The 18,250-nt window shown below is 40.2% G+C and overlaps 1 protein-coding gene and 1 long non-coding RNA gene across 10 annotated transcripts in view; one reads left to right on the forward strand and one right to left on the reverse strand.

Annotated features, from left to right (window-relative positions):
- Window positions 1-18,250, reverse strand: part of Tcaf1 (TRPM8 channel associated factor 1) — a 45,889-nt gene that overhangs the window by 21,583 nt on the left and 6,056 nt on the right. For 3 of the 9 annotated variants that reach the window (XR_002388046.2, XM_004860482.4, XM_021240807.2), the window contains exons 1-2: window positions 8,872-9,054; window positions 1,395-2,028 (exon numbers count right to left, since the gene is read on the reverse strand). Coding sequence is in view for 6 of the 9 variants with exons in the window: in XM_004860482.4 (XP_004860539.1) it covers window positions 1,395-2,014 (620 nt within the window). In the remaining 3 variants the exon portion in view is untranslated. Of the gene's footprint in view, window positions 1-1,394; window positions 2,029-8,871; window positions 9,055-11,004; window positions 11,172-18,250 lie in introns of those variants that run through there. The other 6 variants (XR_015449909.1, XM_004860481.4, XM_087207620.1 and 3 more) reach the window with 3 other exon arrangements.
- LOC147828957 (uncharacterized) overlaps window positions 11,204-18,250 on the forward strand; it is a 43,717-nt gene continuing 36,670 nt past the window's right edge. The window contains exons 1-2 of the long non-coding RNA XR_015449910.1: window positions 11,204-11,290; window positions 18,058-18,168. This is a non-coding gene — a long non-coding RNA (uncharacterized LOC147828957). The remainder of the gene's footprint in view (window positions 11,291-18,057; window positions 18,169-18,250) is intronic.

Genomic DNA, 18,250 nt, shown 5'->3' on the forward strand with positions numbered 1-18,250 from the left:
TTAGATATATTTCTGGGCCTTTAGTTTTCTTATCTGTAAACTGTGTTCTTAAAATAAGAAATGTCTAGAATATGGACTACACTCCATCAACTCTGGCTAAATGAGTGGATGAATAAACACTCTGAACTACTTCTCAGAAGCCCAAAATGTGGTGTCTCCTGGTTCATGAATGCTTTTGTTTGAGAACAATTTGGTTCGCAAATAGAAGCATTTGGAAAAACGTTGTTTTTGTTTTCGAACTCCACACTGGATGACAAACATGACTGTGGTCATCTTTCTCCCTCATGAACATGAACACGGCCATTTTTTCCAGAATCATGGAACAAATTAAGTTTGTGAACTTATGTACCATTGTATTTAGGTTAAAATGGAGCCAGGTGTCATCCAAAAGAGAGTAGACAAACTGTTCTGAAAAAAACAAAAACAAAAAAACTGTTCTGATTGGTTTTCCCAAAACATTCGACCCTAGGAGAGGTTGCAGCTCATTCATTCCCCATACCTCCAGCTCTATGCATCTTCCTCACCCAATCCTACCTTACCCTGACCCTATCAGCCAGAAATATCAGTGTTCTCTGTTCCAAGGAATATGAGAATTTTAATATACAATAGAGTGGCTTCATGTACTTTTTCTACTCTTGTGAGCACTCCAGCTATATTCATCCATGTATATTCACCCCCTATATCCATCCATGTAATTTATGTCCAATGAATATTTCTTGAGCATCTATTAACCTGCCACATATACAGCACTATGTGTGAATAAAACAGACTAGGTGATGTTTTCAAATAATTTTCATTCAGTGCATTTTCTCTCTGCACTCATCACTTATATTCTTCATTCTCAATGATTTAGTCTTGGACCCCAGAGATAAAAATCTCTCTCTTAAATCCTAGATTTAGCACATATAATTTGTACCATCTATTTTGTTATTTCAATTTCTGAATCCCTTATTTCCTATTTTCATTCTAACCTGATCTGGTTGGAAATTTCTAGACTTTCCCACTTCTCTCTAGACTTTGGTTATGGGATCCTTAGTGTTTTCCTTTTCCTTGCATTTCAGTTGAAAGAATCCTTCTTCTAAGAATCTTCCTGGTTATTGTGCTAACTCTTCAGGTCATGAGTGTATTTATTAAGCTAGATATTGGGTGACTCCATGGCCAATAAAGAAGTACTCTCACCAAACAGCAAAATAATCCTGCCTGGAAAGGCAGGAGCAATGAGGACTTTGCCCCTCCTGGGCTTTACAATATTTTAAAAATCTACTTGTTTTGTGAAGAACGCATGTCTGAGTGCCAGATTCTCTGCTGTTAGCCTGGAAGCAATGTGAAGATAAGAACCATGTCTACATTTTAACCTGGGGCCAATTCCATCCACAGTGGGGTCAGGTACTCACCTAACTAAGACTGGGATCTTGGGCATCTTCTTAGAGACTTTATAGAAACTGGTGTCTCCTTTGTTGTCAGTGAAGTACACACCTGCCACACTGGTCACCAGGTTCCCAGGGAATGTGAACAGAACTCTTTCATCATCACCTTGGTTGGCCCAATCCCAGGCCTGGCCTCCCATGAGTAAACCTCCTCCACGCTTCATAAACTGGACCAGCTTTTCAGTCATATTTTCATTGTAGGCATCAATACAGTAAACCCCCAAGGAGTCGTTCACTTCTGGCTCAATCTTTGCCTCTATTCCAACACCCTCGAAGACTTTGACCAAAGGTGCCAGGGATGGGTGTACACCAATGGGAGCCCCAGGGGAAGAACAAAGCCACCCCACAGCATTGACAAGAAAGGGAGACAGCTGAGTTTCCACCAAGTAGTCTTCATGGGATAAGACCACCAGGCGGCCTCTACCATAGGAGGAGGCAGCAATGAGGACCTGGCCCATGTCATTCACCATCACAGGAAATGAGGCCTCCCCGATAAGAAGCAATTCACATGGGATGGCATCTTCAGGGAGATCCCAGCTTGTCACTCCATTCATAAGAGCCTCGAAGGCAGCAGAGGGAGTCGCCATGGCTCCAGTGGTTTCTATAGAGAAGAAAGCAAAGATTTAGCTTGGCAAGGAGTACACAAACAAACAGACAAATAAAAACAAGCAGAGTTTCCCCCTTTCTTACCAGATGGGGCAATTCACAGTGCAGATGACACTGACACGTGAAATGACTAAAGCTGTCAGTGTCCAGGTCTACAATCAAGGAGACCCATTATGCCCTGTCCACTTGAACTCGTAGGGTCAAACTCAGAGAGTATGACACTTTTCTATCATAGATGGACAAAAACAGAAGAGGGAAATGAAGGCAGAACTGTGCCCACTGAAGGGATATTTTGAAGTCCTAACTTAGTATCTGTAACTTTACTTGGAAATAGTGTCTTTCAGATGTGTTCAGGTTAAAATAAGGTCATACTGGATTTGGATGGGCCTGGACCAACGGCTGATGTTATGATAAGAAAAGGATATCTGGGTGCAAAGAGATACAGATACATCGAGGCAGGTGTTATCAGAAGATGGAAGCAGAGATTGAAGTTATGTGTCTACAAGCCAAGGAACAGCAAGGATGTAGGCAAAAAACAGAAGCTCAAATTAGAAAGGCATGGACAGATTCCACTTCTGAACCTCCAGAAGGAGCCAACATTCCTGATGCCTGGATAATGAACTTCTAAGCCTCCAGAACTGTGAGCGAATAAATTCCTGTTACTTTAAACCACTCTATTTGTGTTCATTAGATATGGCAACCTCAAAGCACTGATATAATGGTGCAACATTTTGTTCTTTTAGTGCCCATTCTTTTTGGCCTCCACACTGATTTTCTTAATCCCTGCTTGGAGAATTTGGAATTTCAATCCAAAAAGTCTGGGTTCTTAGAAAAGTTTCTTTGGTCCAAGTCACAGCCTGAGTAAGAGGCCACATAAGTCCTCTGTGCCTGGAATCCAAGTCCTGGACAACCAAGTGCAGATGGCAACAAGTCATGAAAAGATGGCAGATTCTTGCTTGCACTGGAACACAGCCAAGGAAGATGTGACACTTGGTGAATGAATGTGAACTCACAAGTGTCCTCTGCTTCACCATGAGCTCCCCTTAAGGATGCTCCACAGTCTGACCTATACGAACTTGACTGAAACAGACCTCCAAAAACAGGTATTTTCATAATCAAGACATCCATGGCTTCTTGTCCTGAGCATGCAGCAGCTCTGGGCATGGCTGCTCTTCCCATCCTGAGCAAGCTCTTTATCTTCATACTCTGGAACCCATTACTCTCTGACCTTCTTTTATTTCTCTTTGGCATATGTAGACATTTTCTAAGTTTTTATCTTTGGCCTTAACCTCTTCTCTATTTTTCCTTGGAGCCTTTGTGTTACATCAACCCATGGCAGAAGGCAGAAGGGCAACAGGGTACATGTGAGAGAGATCCAGGAAGGGGACTGAATGGTTCTTTTTATCAGGAACCCATTCTGGTAAGAACTAACCTACTACCTGGATAATGGTATTAATCCATTCATGAGGACTCTGAATTCACCACCACCTCTTATTGTTTTTTGTTTTTTTTTTGGTACCGGGGATTGAACTCGGGTCCTTGCGTTTGCAGAGCAGGCACCGGAACCACTGAGCTAAATCCCCAGCCCAACCACCACCTCTTAAAGGTCTCCTCTCTGGGCATGTTTGCACTAGGGATTAAGATTCCAACACATGAACACTGAGGGACACATCCAAACCATAAGACTCACTCTCACATGCAAAATAATTACAGGTTCAGGTGCTGGGCTTAAAAGCTGTCTAGGTCTGAATCCCAAGTCAAACTAACTACAAGACTTGGATAACACATCTTAAACTTAATTTCATTATTCATCAAATAGAAATAGCAGTATCAATCACATATGGTTCTGAGGATTAGAGGGAATAACACAGGCTACGTGCCCTTTCATCAGCATTCAGTTATTTCTACATAAACATATATGTATATGCTGATATTTATTTGGTTAAAAATAAATCATTTAAGTATGTGAATAATAGGAAATTCTTACAAAGTGAAAAAGAAGTCTAACATAATGTTGGGTTTTATAAACACTGGATTGAATATTTATTGATTCAGATTTTATATTTGTCCTTTTTGCAGCCAATATTAAGATTAATGATCATACTGGTGCTAAAGATTATTATAGTTATTTCTCCATTATTTCTGAGTCCTTGAAAAAGTCTTGGACAGCACTGTGCTTTCCACAGCTATCTATAAAAAAGTCCTGTCCTGAAGTAGCGAATAAGGTTAAAACCCCAACTGAAAGAGGACAGAAATCATTCATAGCTGGTTTCTGAAACTAAAGAAGTTTTAAACTCATTATTTTCCTCCAAAAGAGCCCCTCTGAGGTAAATTGCATAAGCTTGATGCTTTTAGCAGTTAAACACAAGGATTATCTACCTATCTACCTCAGAGAACTATTGAGAATATACAACCAGCAAACACATTAATAAGAAGATTGTTTTTTTCTTGGCCCCTCCTGTTGTCCACAAATAACTAGGACAGTAAACCACAGAGTCGCAGTAAGTTCTTTTGTCCTATTATTCCCATGATCAGTTGGCCACAAGTACTGTCAATGTCCTTGTTCACGACTTCTAATCACACTGCCATTAACTTACTTTACTTCTTCAGTAATTCATGTATGGATTAGATCAATCCAATTTCTAAGTCATCAAGGTCTTAAAACTTTTCTAACTATATTATTGTTCTGAAGAAAAATCCCCAGATCTTCCTCTATATCCACAGGGGAAGACCTAGCTCCTTCCTCCTGGTCTGTGATGACTCCAGGGTGGTAGCTCCTTCACTTATCTCTTGTTCCCTCTCTCCCTGCAACTCCAAGCCTACCTGGTGTCCCTAGACAGACACTGATTCCATTTCAGATCAGCCTCATTCACTTTCCTTCCCTTCTCACCCACATCTTTCTCTCCGTGGAAATCCTACTCTTCTAAGTGAAGATATGCAAAGAAGAGCAACGTTAAATGGCTAACTCTAAGAAAACAAAAATGCTCAACCTCATCAGTCAATAGGAAACATAATGTATGTTGCCCACAGGATTGTCAAAAAAGAACTAGGAGAAAGAGAAGGAAGTGGAGGAAAGAAGAATGTGAAGAAAGTAAAGAAAGTAAATACAGAAGGTAGCTAATGTTCAATGGTGGAAAGGCTATGGGGAGAGTACTATCACAATCTGATGAAGGATCTAGAATGTCTTCACTCTTTCAAAACAACCTGGATGTGTGTGAATTAGTCCATTAATTGATTTAGCATCATTCTGGGTGTTGATAATGGGAAGAGCCATCCTGGGTTTGTGTAGCCTGGATGGCATATAAAGGCAGGCTTGTTGCTTGGAACTGCTGCTTTGGTACTTTACTTATTTGCTTACTTCTGCCTGGCCTGCCACATCATGAACTGATTCTCCTCTGTGATGCCCTTCTGCTATGCCATCCTGCCTTGGGTCCAGCACACTGTACTGAAACCTCTACAAGCTAGGAACCAAAATAACCTTTCCTCCTTAACTTGAGGCTGTCAGGTATTTTGTCTCAGCAATAAGAAAGGTAACTAAATAAAGATATATATATCTATCTATATATATATATATATAGATATATATATATAGATTCTCACACAAAACTGCAAATGGAGATTTAAAAAAAAAGAAAACCTAGAAATGGACATAGATCAAACACAAAGAATATTTCCTCGTATCAATTTCCAGTCTGGTGGATGCTGGATCTCCAACTCAGTCCCACACTTACCCACCTTTCACGCGTCCCCTGACACTCCACTGTACCTGACCTGCCCCCACTCCCACCCACAGTTTCCCCCCTCAAGGACTGCCCATAGGACCCTTCTCTCTGGGTCCATACTTTCCCCAGTGCTAATGTGCTACTTGACCAGAACATAGAACTCACATTTCTGCCCTCACTAGCTAGTTCAAAGATAAATTAAATCTATTTTTCATCTACCTAGAAAGTTCTAGATATATATTAAGTAAAAATTTCAACTCATTATGATATATAGGACATGAGCGGATTTTTATAGATAAAGATAATGGTAATGATAGTAGTAATTGCAGTAGTGACAGTAATAATAATACTGTTTTTTAGGTTTTGGCATTGTAATAACTGATTCATGCCATTTATTTAATCCCGATAATAAATCTATATAAACCTATGACGTATGTATTATCATTATCCCCATTTTATAGACAGGTAAAACAAAACAACCAAAATCCCAAATAGCTTGATAGTTTGTCACTTGCTCAAAGTCCCATGGGTGGTAGATGGTGAATCTAGGACCTACTCCAATAAATCTAGTGCTGTGTCCACCTTCTTTAGCATCAGGAATATATAAATATTTCTTAAACGCTAGTTTTTATGTATACACAATCTATGGAGGCCACATTTCAATATCCTAGCTTTGATTATATTGAGAAAGGAAGAGCTGAATAGTATTTTTTAAAAAACAAGTCTATATCCTTCTGAATTGCTGTACATTATTATAATTTAAAACAGAACCCAGGTTAATACAAGTTCAATTAAAAAATTAAACACATTAAACAATAGATCAATCGACAGGTCCTATCTCACTGGCTTTAAAACCATGTCATCATCTTTCATTTGCACATCTGTGTTTTTCATTTCCTCCTCTGTGAGGTTCCTTGAACTCTGTATCTGGTTCTGTTCCCACTTTAACCAGCTATGAGTGACAAGACTTGTCTTTTGAATCAAATGCTTCCTTTTGATGCCTGAATCCCTGTTTCCTAGCTTGGTGAACTCAGATGGACATCACCTGGGGAAATATTTTTTTATTTCTCCTCTTAACCTCCCCTATGGCTTCTTCTTTCTTCCCTGGGCCTTTTAATTTTGTACACAGTCACCACGGAAGCAAAAAGCACCCCAAGCAGGACCTGTAACTAGGGAGAGCAGAGTTTATACTCCTAACACAAAGCAGTTCCATGGGCCTAGAGGGGATTTTCCCTGGAAGACATGTACATAGGAATGGTGGAAACTTTTGGATTCTATGCCACTCACATCCAAGATTATAGCTCAGTTTCAGACCTTGAAACGTAAGAGTTGAAGTGCCAGGTCAGAGAATACATTTTACTCTTTGATTCCTCAAGAGAATGAGTGGGTAATCACAGGATAGATGCCTGGAGGAGAGGTATGAAGGTAAGGACACACCTATGGTCACTTCTTCAGCAAATAGCCAGCCTGACCTTGAAAATTGATTGAGAGCACAGACATCCAATAATTCATATCTTCTCTTCTTCGTGAGAATTTTTTCCATGAACGCTTTTGTTTCTTTCTTCCTTTTGAATGTCCATCAACTTCTACTAATCCACAAAGGAGCTGGTTCAACCCTAGACATTCCAGCTAATTTTAATTTGAAAATGTTTAATTCACACATCTACAAGAATATGTAATGTCCATGGAAGGATATAAACAGTAAAGTAACAGCAAAACAATTTAAAAACTTAAAATTGTGTATATTTACCACTCAGCTTAAAAACAAAACCTTCTCTGCCATAAAGAAGGATGAACTTGAGTTGTGTGTAGGAAAATGGATGCACCTGAAACCATAATGTTAAGTGAAATAAATCAGACATACAAGCTTAAATATTGCATGGTTTCTCATATATATGTGAGACACCCAAAAATATAAATACAGAGCAAAATAAGGACAGATACTAGGAAGTAGTGAGATAAATGTTTTGCAAATGGGAAGAGAACCAAGAGATGGTGGGAGGGGAGAAGAGGATAAAAATGATTAAGCTGTGTGATGCAAATGTATCAACTCCCCATGGGGAATGGACTGATAATAACAGTGATCATGACCACCATTACTATAGAATTGAGGAAGCAAAGCTTTCGGCTTCACCACCCTTCTTTCTTAATTCCTGAGCCCCCATGGGGCTCTCTGTTGTTCTCTCAGTCCTATTTGCACCTATCTCCTTTTGGGCGACTTCCAGGAGCACAACAGAGTTGAGGAACCCTTGCCCGGGATGAGAAGACCAGGGTGATTTTCATGTTTGCTGTTTGTTTTTTATTAAAGTCCAGCTTCCTCCTAGGTGTTGGCCCTACTGCCTCAGAGGGTCTCTATGAAATGGATAATGGGTGAGCGATGTTCTCCTAAACTCCCCGGGGCTGCCCTCTATAAACTCGGAGCCGGCCCCTTTCCACTCTCCCCTCCTCCCTCCCAGGCCCAGAGCCGCTGACGCCTAGACGGAGGAGCTGGGGCGGGGCGGCAGCCTGGGAGGAGGGGAGCGCAGCAGGAAAGCTCAGCGCGATTGGCAGAAAATTCTCCAGGCCGCAGGGCCCGAGGTCGGGGTGAGGTGGGCGCACGCAGAGCGCTGCCCTCTCCTCCAGCCCCACCCGGTCTCCAGGGAACAGTGCAAGAGAGCAAGAGAATCTCGGTCCCAGAGACCCTGATTGCAAAGTTCCAAGGGCAGCGAGGCAGAAGAGATGCTCTGTCACCAGATACCTGGGAGCCCCCGAGCCAACCCGGCCTCCTTCCCCGGCCGTGGTCTTCTCATCCCAGAAAGCTGTTTCTGGAAGTCACGCCTGAGTGGAACGCGACCACACAAAGCGCAGCCCACACCAATATCGCTGTCAGAACGCGGGGCGCAGGAGCCGTGCGGCAAGGGGGAGGGGGTGCAGAGCCGGGGAGCAGAGAAAAATGACCGGCAGCTGCACTGACACAAAGCTCCCCCGGGCTGCCCCAGGGTGGACCCCACCCAGGCCCGCAGTGCCCCCCTCCCCGTGCGCCCCCGGGACCCAGTCCCACCACCAGTAACCCCTGCTCCCAGCTCCTCGTAGCCGGTCCCTTCCCAGGCCGCAGGTCTTCGGAGGGGTCCACTCACCGGGTTACCCTGCGCTATCCACCCGGGCGGCCGGGGGCTCCGGGGCGCACTGGCCGGCGGGGCCGGGGCCTCCCTACAGAGTTGTGGCCCGGATGGCGAGCCGAGAGCTGTGCCCGAGCTGGGAGCAGACCCGAGCGCGAGGAAGGAGGGTTCCTGAGGAGTCTCCTCCTCCCCACTTCCTCTTGGGCTGGAGTGGGAGCCCGAGGGGCGGCGCTTGGCAGGGGACAGTGCTTCTTTGTGTCGCCAGCCCCGAGGCTCGGCATTGCGGAGGATTAGGGAGGCTGGCGGTGCCATCCTTAACAATCTATAAGGCCGTTTTATTAAAGGCATAAACGTCTCTGGGTCATGCCTATTAGTAAGGAAAAGGCTGAACAAATTACCATAGAAACCGTCGGTGCACTCTTCAGGAGTGCACTTCTAGGAAGAGCTTAAATCTCACATACCGGGGGAATGTTCCTTGATACATGGCCCACGGAAAAACAGATGGTAGAAATTGTTGAATAGGCTTTCATTTATATACAGGGACCCAAATTCGTGTTATGTGGGAAGAAGGGAAGAAAACCTTTCTACCTGCTTATATTTAATCTGAGGAACAGGGGAGAGACAACTTTTTATGTCTCTGCATTGACTGCATTGTCTTAATCACGTGTGCCTTTTTAAAGTTGAAAATCATAGATTTCACACAAGCGATGGGTAACGGGAATGTCTTGTTTAGTGTACAGTTGAAATCCCCTTTATGCCCTTTCTAGTAATCAGTTGACAGTTGCACCTTTCTCTGTCAACTGCACGTCCCTTCTTTGTGGGGCGACTTCACCATGGTGACAGATGTTCCCTTCTAGCAGGGTAGTGTAATGGCCAGGGACTCAGACTCCCACCAGATGGCTTGACTCCAAGTCCAAGCTGGGTGACTTTGGGCGTTACTTAATTCTCCTCTAAATGAAGGATGATAAAACTTACACCTGCATTACGAATTTATTTAAGATTCAAAGTAGGTGGATTAAGACTTGTTCTTAAATCAATGCCTGGCACACAATATAACTGTCTGAGTGTCTGTTAAGTAAGACAAATATTTAAGTCATCCTATGATTCAATATTTCAAGTCTAGGAAGATGCATAACTTTCAGTACTAACTGGGTTTTTGGTCCAAGTACAAGCCATACTTCCTTTCTCATCTCCCTTGAACACCCCCTCTCCCATGTGAACATTAGGAGCCCAGTGATAAGGTGGGCTCTGGCATGGTTTACGTGGAGCCACTATCGAGGACAGAAACCAACAGAACCTGGGTTCAGAGTCCTGCTGGGTGAAGACCCCCTGAGAGATGGTGAGCCTGTCCTTCACCTTCTTTACCTTCTCTGGCCTTCAGCTTTCTCAGCTAAATGACAGAGGCAGGCAGGCTCAGTAAGTTCTTTCTGGATCTGAAATGTCAGGACTCAGTACCATCGAAATGACATTCATGAAAATAACCTTAAAGTGGTAATGAAAACGCATGTACTGCTTGCATAAAAATAAATACCACAGGGCAAATATATACACAGGAAGAATACAAACTAACTTACCTTGGAAGATGCAGGAGCACAGGCATGAGATTTGGTGCAAAAATGGGCTTTAATTTTAGTTTTAAAAGGGAGAGACAGACACAGAGACACACAGAGAGAACCAGCTAGCCAAAGCAAGGGTGATAAAATGTCGGCATCTGATAAATTATATTAATTTTTGTACATAACACTGCATCATGAAAAATGCTTTTAAAAGGTAAAGATCTGGCTAGCGATTTAGCTCAGTGGTTTCGCCGCCTGCTGCACAAGCACAAGGACCTGAGTTCGATCCTTGGTACCAAAAAGACAAAAACAAAAACAAGGTAGAGACTTATTAGACGCAACGGTTAGATTCCAGGAGAAGGAATTCAGCATGCAATAAATAAAAATGCCAGAAAAAGCGGGGACTCCAGAGATGAGGAGACCGCAGGGAACCTTCTTGGAAGGACCTGTCCCCTGGGCACAAGCGTCTCAGGCCTAGAACCTCAGCCTAGCTCCGGGACCCGGCTGGGGGCTGCAGTGCACTCCACGGAGCAGCCCTAATTCGGTAGGTGCTCCTTGGCCTGCAGTTCAGGAAACATCTTTGGGCAAGACTCACCACGTCCAGCAATTCCACACCCTGCTACTCTGGAGGGGGAAGGGTGTCCTCCACTGGGATACGACGGGGAGACGAACCAGGAGGCCTGGGGATTTGGAGATGGGTGGCGAAGGGCTGGGAGCCTGCTGCAGTTCCGACTGGAGAGGAGGGGCGGAACCCGGCAGCTGATTGGTCGAGGCCAAGGAGGCGGAGCTTGGCCGGCGCCCTGACCCCAGAGCCCAAGCTTTGTTAGTTTCTACCCAAGATTTGGCATCAAAGCCCTGACAGAGACCCTGACGTCCACTTTGTGAGTACAGCGGAGCAATTTGTTTAAAAAGAATAAATCTAGACTTTTTTTTAAACAAGGGAGCAGTCTGATAATGATAAACCTTTATGTAAAATAATACACAACTATTTCCAAGAATGGGTTAAATCTCTGTATATTGACCGGGAATAATTAGAGGCTTTCTCTCTTTCAATATGTATGAAGTAAACATTGTGTTAATAATAAAATAGTTTGCATTTTTGTACAAAAAGTTAGAAATCTTTTTATAAACTTATGTAAACAAGGAAATTAGATAGAAGCTATAGATTCAAGTATGAGAATCTGTTACTTCAGACAAGTTGGATACTCATAAATATTTATATATGTATTACACAGGTGGATTTCTTATAAGTATTTTTCTTTATGCACTTCATTAACATTTCAATAGAAGTTTGTATTATTTATAATATAAATAAATAAATCCAACTAACTAAAGAAACTGGACAAAAACCCTTGCTCCAACAGCTGGTAGTGCCTTCTCTAGGAATATGATTTCTGTCAGTGTGCAGGGTTCTTGAACTTGGGTCCTAGTCCTGATCCATTTTAATCAAGGGTGGGATCTGATATTACATGACCTGGGTTTACTGCTAATCGGGTCCCACCTTGAGTCTCCTATGTCGGTCTAGCTTGATGAGCTCAAGGGTAAAATCCGGAGAGAAGCCCCTCGGGTCTTCCTCTGTTTGTCCCCAAGGCTTTGAGGAGATCCTCCACGTGCCTGTACATTCTCCAGCTCCCCACCTCTCACGGCCCTTGCACCTGTTTGCCCAGTACCTAAAGAGAAAATGTCCCCCGATCAAACTAAATTCAGGAGGAGACTGTCATAAAACTTTCTCCCCAGCTGTAAAATAGTGCCAAGACTGGACCTCCCAGTGAAAGGTGAATTCAGTGATAAAGGGGACAGAATAAGACAGTCCTGTATTACTCAAGTTTTTGTTAGAACGCCCCAAACTAGAGGCAGCATGGATCAAGAACTGTGCTTTATTTTTCTATTTCCCACCTCTCCTAGGTCATAAGCAGGTGCTCCATGATGTCTTATCCTGACAGATGAGTGCAGGGTGAGAAAGAACTACCTAGGATCATTTTCTCTTTTCTTTTCTGTTCTTTTCTTATGATTTCCCCCTGAAGACATTTCCTTTCCCTGTCTCCCAATGAGATGTCTCCTCAATATATGAGCTGGCTCCACTCTTTTCCACAAACTCTACACTTCTAGGCCAGTTTTAGCCATATAGCCTTTCTTATTTCTATTTCTCCTTGGACTTCTTTGTTTTTCTTTGTTTTCTGTCCTGAGTAAGCCTGAGTAAAGGAGATTGCCATGAAATCCTGAAAGCACTGAAATAACTTTTGCACTATTAAATCCTATAAGTACTCAGTGGTATGTGAGTGAATGGTTTATTAAAAATTAATATTACAAATTATTTTGCAGTTCTTTAATAAGATCAACTGAATTCATACTTTGAGGAATGCTCTGAAGTACGCATTTTCACTGAAAATTTATGCTCCTACTTTTGCAGCAAAAATTTATGATCATGTACATTTATGTTTATCGAAGCCTAAAAAATGACATACTGGCTACTTCTGGAATTGGAGGGATGTTGGTTAGTAATTTTTCTCTTAAGGCACTTTGTATTTAAAAGATGTTAAAAGTCTCATTTTTGAAATTAAAAGTAAGACAATTTGGTAATACCACTCTTAAGTCTCTACCCAATAGAAATGCATACACATGTTCACTAAAAGACATGTTCTAGAACCTTCAGAGTAGCACCATCCATAATGGTCTAAATGGCTACCCAAATAACACCCTTCCTGCTTCTTCACCACAATCCCGCCCTAGTCTCCATCATCATGTACCATCAGCACATTTGCTTAAATTCTGCCTTATAAATAATATTTTACAACAATGAGAATGAATTGATTTATATTATACTCAATATGGCAGAATTTCACTAACATGCTGTGGACTAAAGAAGCCAGAAATCAAATATTACCTTTTGTAGGAATATATGTACATACATTTTTTTAAAAAAGGGTAAACTAATCTTTGAGATTAAGAATAATGGGCCAGGGGTTTAGCTCAGTGGTTTCGCCTCCTGTTGCGCAAGCGCAAAGACCCAAGTTTGATCCCTGGTACCAAAAAAAAAAAAAAAGAGAGAGAGAAATTAAGAATAATATTTGACCATCGCCTGCTGCTCAAGCACAAGGACCTGAGTTTGATCCCCGGTACCAAAAAAAGAAAAAGTTAAAAAGAATAATATTTGACTTGGGCAAGGCAGTGACTGGCCCAAGGGGGAGTGAGTGTTCTGGGTCATTGTTGGTGTTTTCTTAATGAATTTCCGTACTGGTCCAAGGATATATTAAGCTTGTTAAAACTCATTAAGCTGTACTCTCATGATATATTGATGAATAGGTTCCCATGCAAATATTGTTAATAAAGTATTAAAATATTATTTTGTTTTCAGAAATGTAATTGTAAAAACACTTCTGGTAAATAATACATATACAAAATATTATAAACACATCAATGGGACGATAGAAAAGCAAGAGGTCTGCAAAGACAAAAACAAACTACAATCAGCAAATGCTGAAGAAAGCAAGCACAAAAGCTGGCTTTCCCTGTGGCGTTTCTGCAAAACCCTGCAAAACATAGACAGCGACTCAGTGGGGTGACTAGTCTAGGATATTGAGACAAGGATCACATAAAAGGATGCAACTCAAAAGGACATCTGTGCAAAAAGATCAGACACCAAAGGGGTACTAATGAAGGGAAAAGGTAAATAATAAATAAATTGTCCAACACATCTAACATGGAAGAAATCAAGGCACCATACTTGTCTTTGCCCTACTGGAGGGTGAAGGGGAAAATCACTGAGAATTGGTAATCAATTGCACAATAGTTACCCTTATAGTTTGCAATCTGAATGCATACTACTTCTAGGGATTGAAAAACTCTAAGCAAATAATTTAATTTGAGGTGGTCCCAGCTTGGTAATGTTTCCACTAGGTAGAAGTAAATGCAGATGATTTCTGAAAAAAACATAACTTCAATGCAACAGAAGGAATTTCTACAGAAAAAGTTTCTACATGAAAGCAGCAGCTGATAATAATAATTATAAACATCACATAATACTCAAAGAAATAAAGGATTGAGTTGAATGAGAGCCATTACAAACAAGAGATACCAGAAACAGGCTGAATTCAGATAACAGAATTACTAGGCACAGAATGTAAAATAATCCTGTTGTTTAAAAGTTTGAAAAATAAAGGAGAAACTTGGAAACTTGAACAGAAAATAAGTATTTACCAAGCAATCAAACAGAACTAGAAAGATATAATAATTTAAATGGAATAGTTCAGAATAAAAATTCATTGATGACATTAGAAGAAACTATTCATAATTAATCTAAAAGCTAAAAAAGATGTAAAGTATGAGTCAGGATAGAAGATATGAAAGGTATGGTAACAAGAGATGACATATGTCTGTCTTATCTCTAAATGGATATAGGGGATAAATTATAAAATAGTTATTGCTGGAAAAAATGTTTATTGCCAATTTTCCCAAGTTCTTGAAAGATCCCAGTCTTCAGATCCAGGAAGCCTAACAAATTCCAACAAGATAAATTTAAAAATAATGATTTAACTATATCATAATGAATTCAATAATAGAAGATACTAAAGCAGGGGAGAAATAGAAGCAGTTCATGGTGCAGGGAGAGCAGTTCATTTACAAATAACTGATGGCTGAACTCCCCATCACCTTCTCAGCAGAAAAAAAAGACAATGAGATAATATTTTTCAGAATATTGTGAGAATATAAGCAATGTAGAATTTTATATCCAGCATACCATCTTCTACGGCTCTTAAGAAATGCCATTTTCAAAGCAACAAATTGGAAAATTTGTTATCAAAAACCCGTATTAGAGGAAATTCTAAAAGATGTATCTTAAGCAAAAGAAAAATGATCTGTGATAACCTGAGATGGAAGACTCAATGGTGAAAGCCTTCCAGTTCTGCACTGAGAGAATCTCTTTGGAACAGTTCTCCCCCAGAAAACAGTAATGAAGTGGGCAAAATATAAAAAGCAACTGAAGACTCTAAAAAGCAAACACTGAAGGCCTTTGGAAAAGATTGAGGAGGCGCAGTCCTTGTGAGACAGAAACCTCAGAACATGAGCTCTGTATTCTCTATTACGTTTTCCTTTTAGACATTTTCCATTCATAGTGCAAAATAGCTGAGACCAAACAGAAAGTGTCAGTCGTACTGGTGCAAGACTACCAGACAACAGAAGCTCAAAGGGGAAAATTTTAGACATGAAGAAATTTCGGAAAATTGAATCTAAACATCTATGTACTAATGTCACTAGGTGACTCCTATGCTGTAGACAAGAAGAGACTCCAAGAAATCTTGCAGAAAATACAGTAATAGCCAAAGGCTGAACAACAAAGCATTTATTTCGGAAATTGTACTGGTCTGAAAATAAAATGATGGAGTCCAAGGACCAAGAAAGAAGAAAGCTTTTGTACACACTCTGTGATTTTAGTAGACATATAAAAAATTCAAGGCATAGAAATAAAGTCACACCTTAGCTATAAGGATTACGTTCTTAGGAAAAGGTTACCCCTGAAGTGGACAGTTCTAAAGAAGCTTAAAACTAACCATGATAATGTGGAAGCTGTCTGCTAATATTATGTCTGCTCCCACATGCTCAACCCCTTGAAAGACAGTAACATTGCCCAGAACTTTTGTAATGTTTCATCCACAATATTTTAAATTTGATCAAAAATTAAGAGGGAGATTAAAAAGCAGGATAAGTTGCCAAAAAGTCAAGAAAAACAATAGATAATATAAACAGAGCCACAAGTTGGTCTCATATTTCAGCTCTTACACAAGCAACTTAAACCCACTGCAACTAATATGGTTTTTTTTCAAAAAAAAAACCAAGGCTGGAGAATTTCAGTATAGAATTTCAGTATAGAAATAAAACTCATAAAAGAGTAAAATGGAAATTTTAAAAAAGAAAAATAACAATTGAAATTAGTAATCTAAGAGATGACATTAATACTAAATTAGACACAAAAGACCAAAGAATTGGTGAACTGTAACAAAGGTCAGTGGAATATATCCACAGGAGGAAGAAAAGATAATGATGGATACAGAGACTAAACAATAGAGTAAGAGCATAATAGAATTATGAGACATAGTGAAGAATTATGACTTAAGTGTAATAAGTCCCATGAGGAAAAGAGAAAGAAAATGAAAGAGAAGCAACATGTTATTAACTAATGAGTGCAAATTATCTAAAAGAGATGAAAAATATCAAATCTCAAACTGAGAAAACTGTACATTCCCAAAATAGAATAAAAAAGAAATCTATACATAAGACATCTCATAGTCAGACTGCTGAAAACCAAATTCATAGACAAAATCTGTAAAGCATCCAGTGATAAAGGATACTTTCCATTCAAAGAAACAAAAATACAGCTGACTTTTCAAAAGAAATTATGACAAAAAGAACATAATGTAATTGGTATAAATAAAAGATAAAATCTGCAAACCTAAAATTCTATGTGTGGCAAAAATATCTCTCAAAATGAAGGCAAAATAAAGATAATTTTAGATATACACAATCTGAGAGAATTTGTGATTAGAAGAATACAGTGTCAGAAATGCCAAAAAGAATTCTTCAGGATGAGGGAAAATTATTCCACGCAAGAACAAAATGCTGTAGGAAGAAATAGAGAACACTAGAAAAAAAGTAAATAACGTGCAAACAGAAGTGAATATTGGCTGTTTAAATCTACAAATATAATGTCTTCTGGGATATAAAGAATATACAAAACATACAACAGTAGCATAGTTAAAGATGGGCTAACAGGGATAAGTTATTTTAAAGTTTTGTACTGTTTTGGAATATGTAAATGTAATAATTTAGGGTAGACAGCAATAAGCCAATAAGATATATTATAATATCTATCATAACTATTAAAAGTAATAAAACTTTTACAACAGGAAAAAGAAGAAAAAGTGATTTGAAATTAAGCAAGAAAAAAAGAACAAATGAAACAATAGGAAAAAACTACAAAACTTAGCAAGCTTAAACCCAATTGTTATGGATTTTATGTTTGTGTCCCTGTGAAATTCACATATTAAAAACCTATCCCTCATGGGAATGGTATTTGGAATTGGAGCCTCTGGGAGGCAATCAGGTTTATATGGGTCATTAGCGTTGGGGCACCCATGATTTCAGTAATGTCTTTACAAAGAGAGAGGGACTAAAGTTCCCTCTCATGACCATGTGGAAATACATCGAGAAAGTAGCAGCCTGCAAGACAGGAAGTCTGCCTTCACTGGACACCAGATCTGTTGCCATCTTCATCTTGGACCTCCCAGGCTCTAGAATGGTATGAAATAAATGTGTACTGTTTGGGGTATTGTATGGCATTTTGTTATACAGCCTAAACTAAGATGCCATCTAATCAATACTCTTATTCAATGTAAACGGATTTTTAAAAATCTCACTAGAAGGCAAAGCTTGGTTAAAAGAGAAATACTTTAAATATGAATAAACAGAAACTGCTTAAGGTTAATGAAATGTCCCCTTAAGATTCGTGTGTTCAAAGGGTTATTCCTCAAAGTGGTGCTATTGGAAGGTTGGAAACTTTAAGTGAGGCCTTGTGTGAGGCTTCTGCTCCCTGGGGGTGTGCTGGTTAAGGGGAGGGTGGGACCCTGACTGTCCTTTTTCTATCTTTTTTTAGCCTGGCTATGACATGAAAAGCTTTGCTTTGCTACACACACCTGATGTGCTGAATCACCTTGGGCACAAAAGCAACAGGTGCAATGGATAATGGACTGAAGCTTCCATAACTGTGAGTCAAAATAAACCCTTTGTCTTTATAAGATTATCTCAGTAGTTGTTATAGTGACAGAAAGCTGACTAAGCACAAAAGA

Source organism: Heterocephalus glaber, unplaced genomic scaffold (assembly GCF_053883595.1).
Source record: "Heterocephalus glaber isolate CG9 unplaced genomic scaffold, H.glaber_assembly_v1.0 deba00000818, whole genome shotgun sequence".
Lineage (NCBI taxonomy): Eukaryota > Metazoa > Chordata > Mammalia > Rodentia > Bathyergidae > Heterocephalus > Heterocephalus glaber.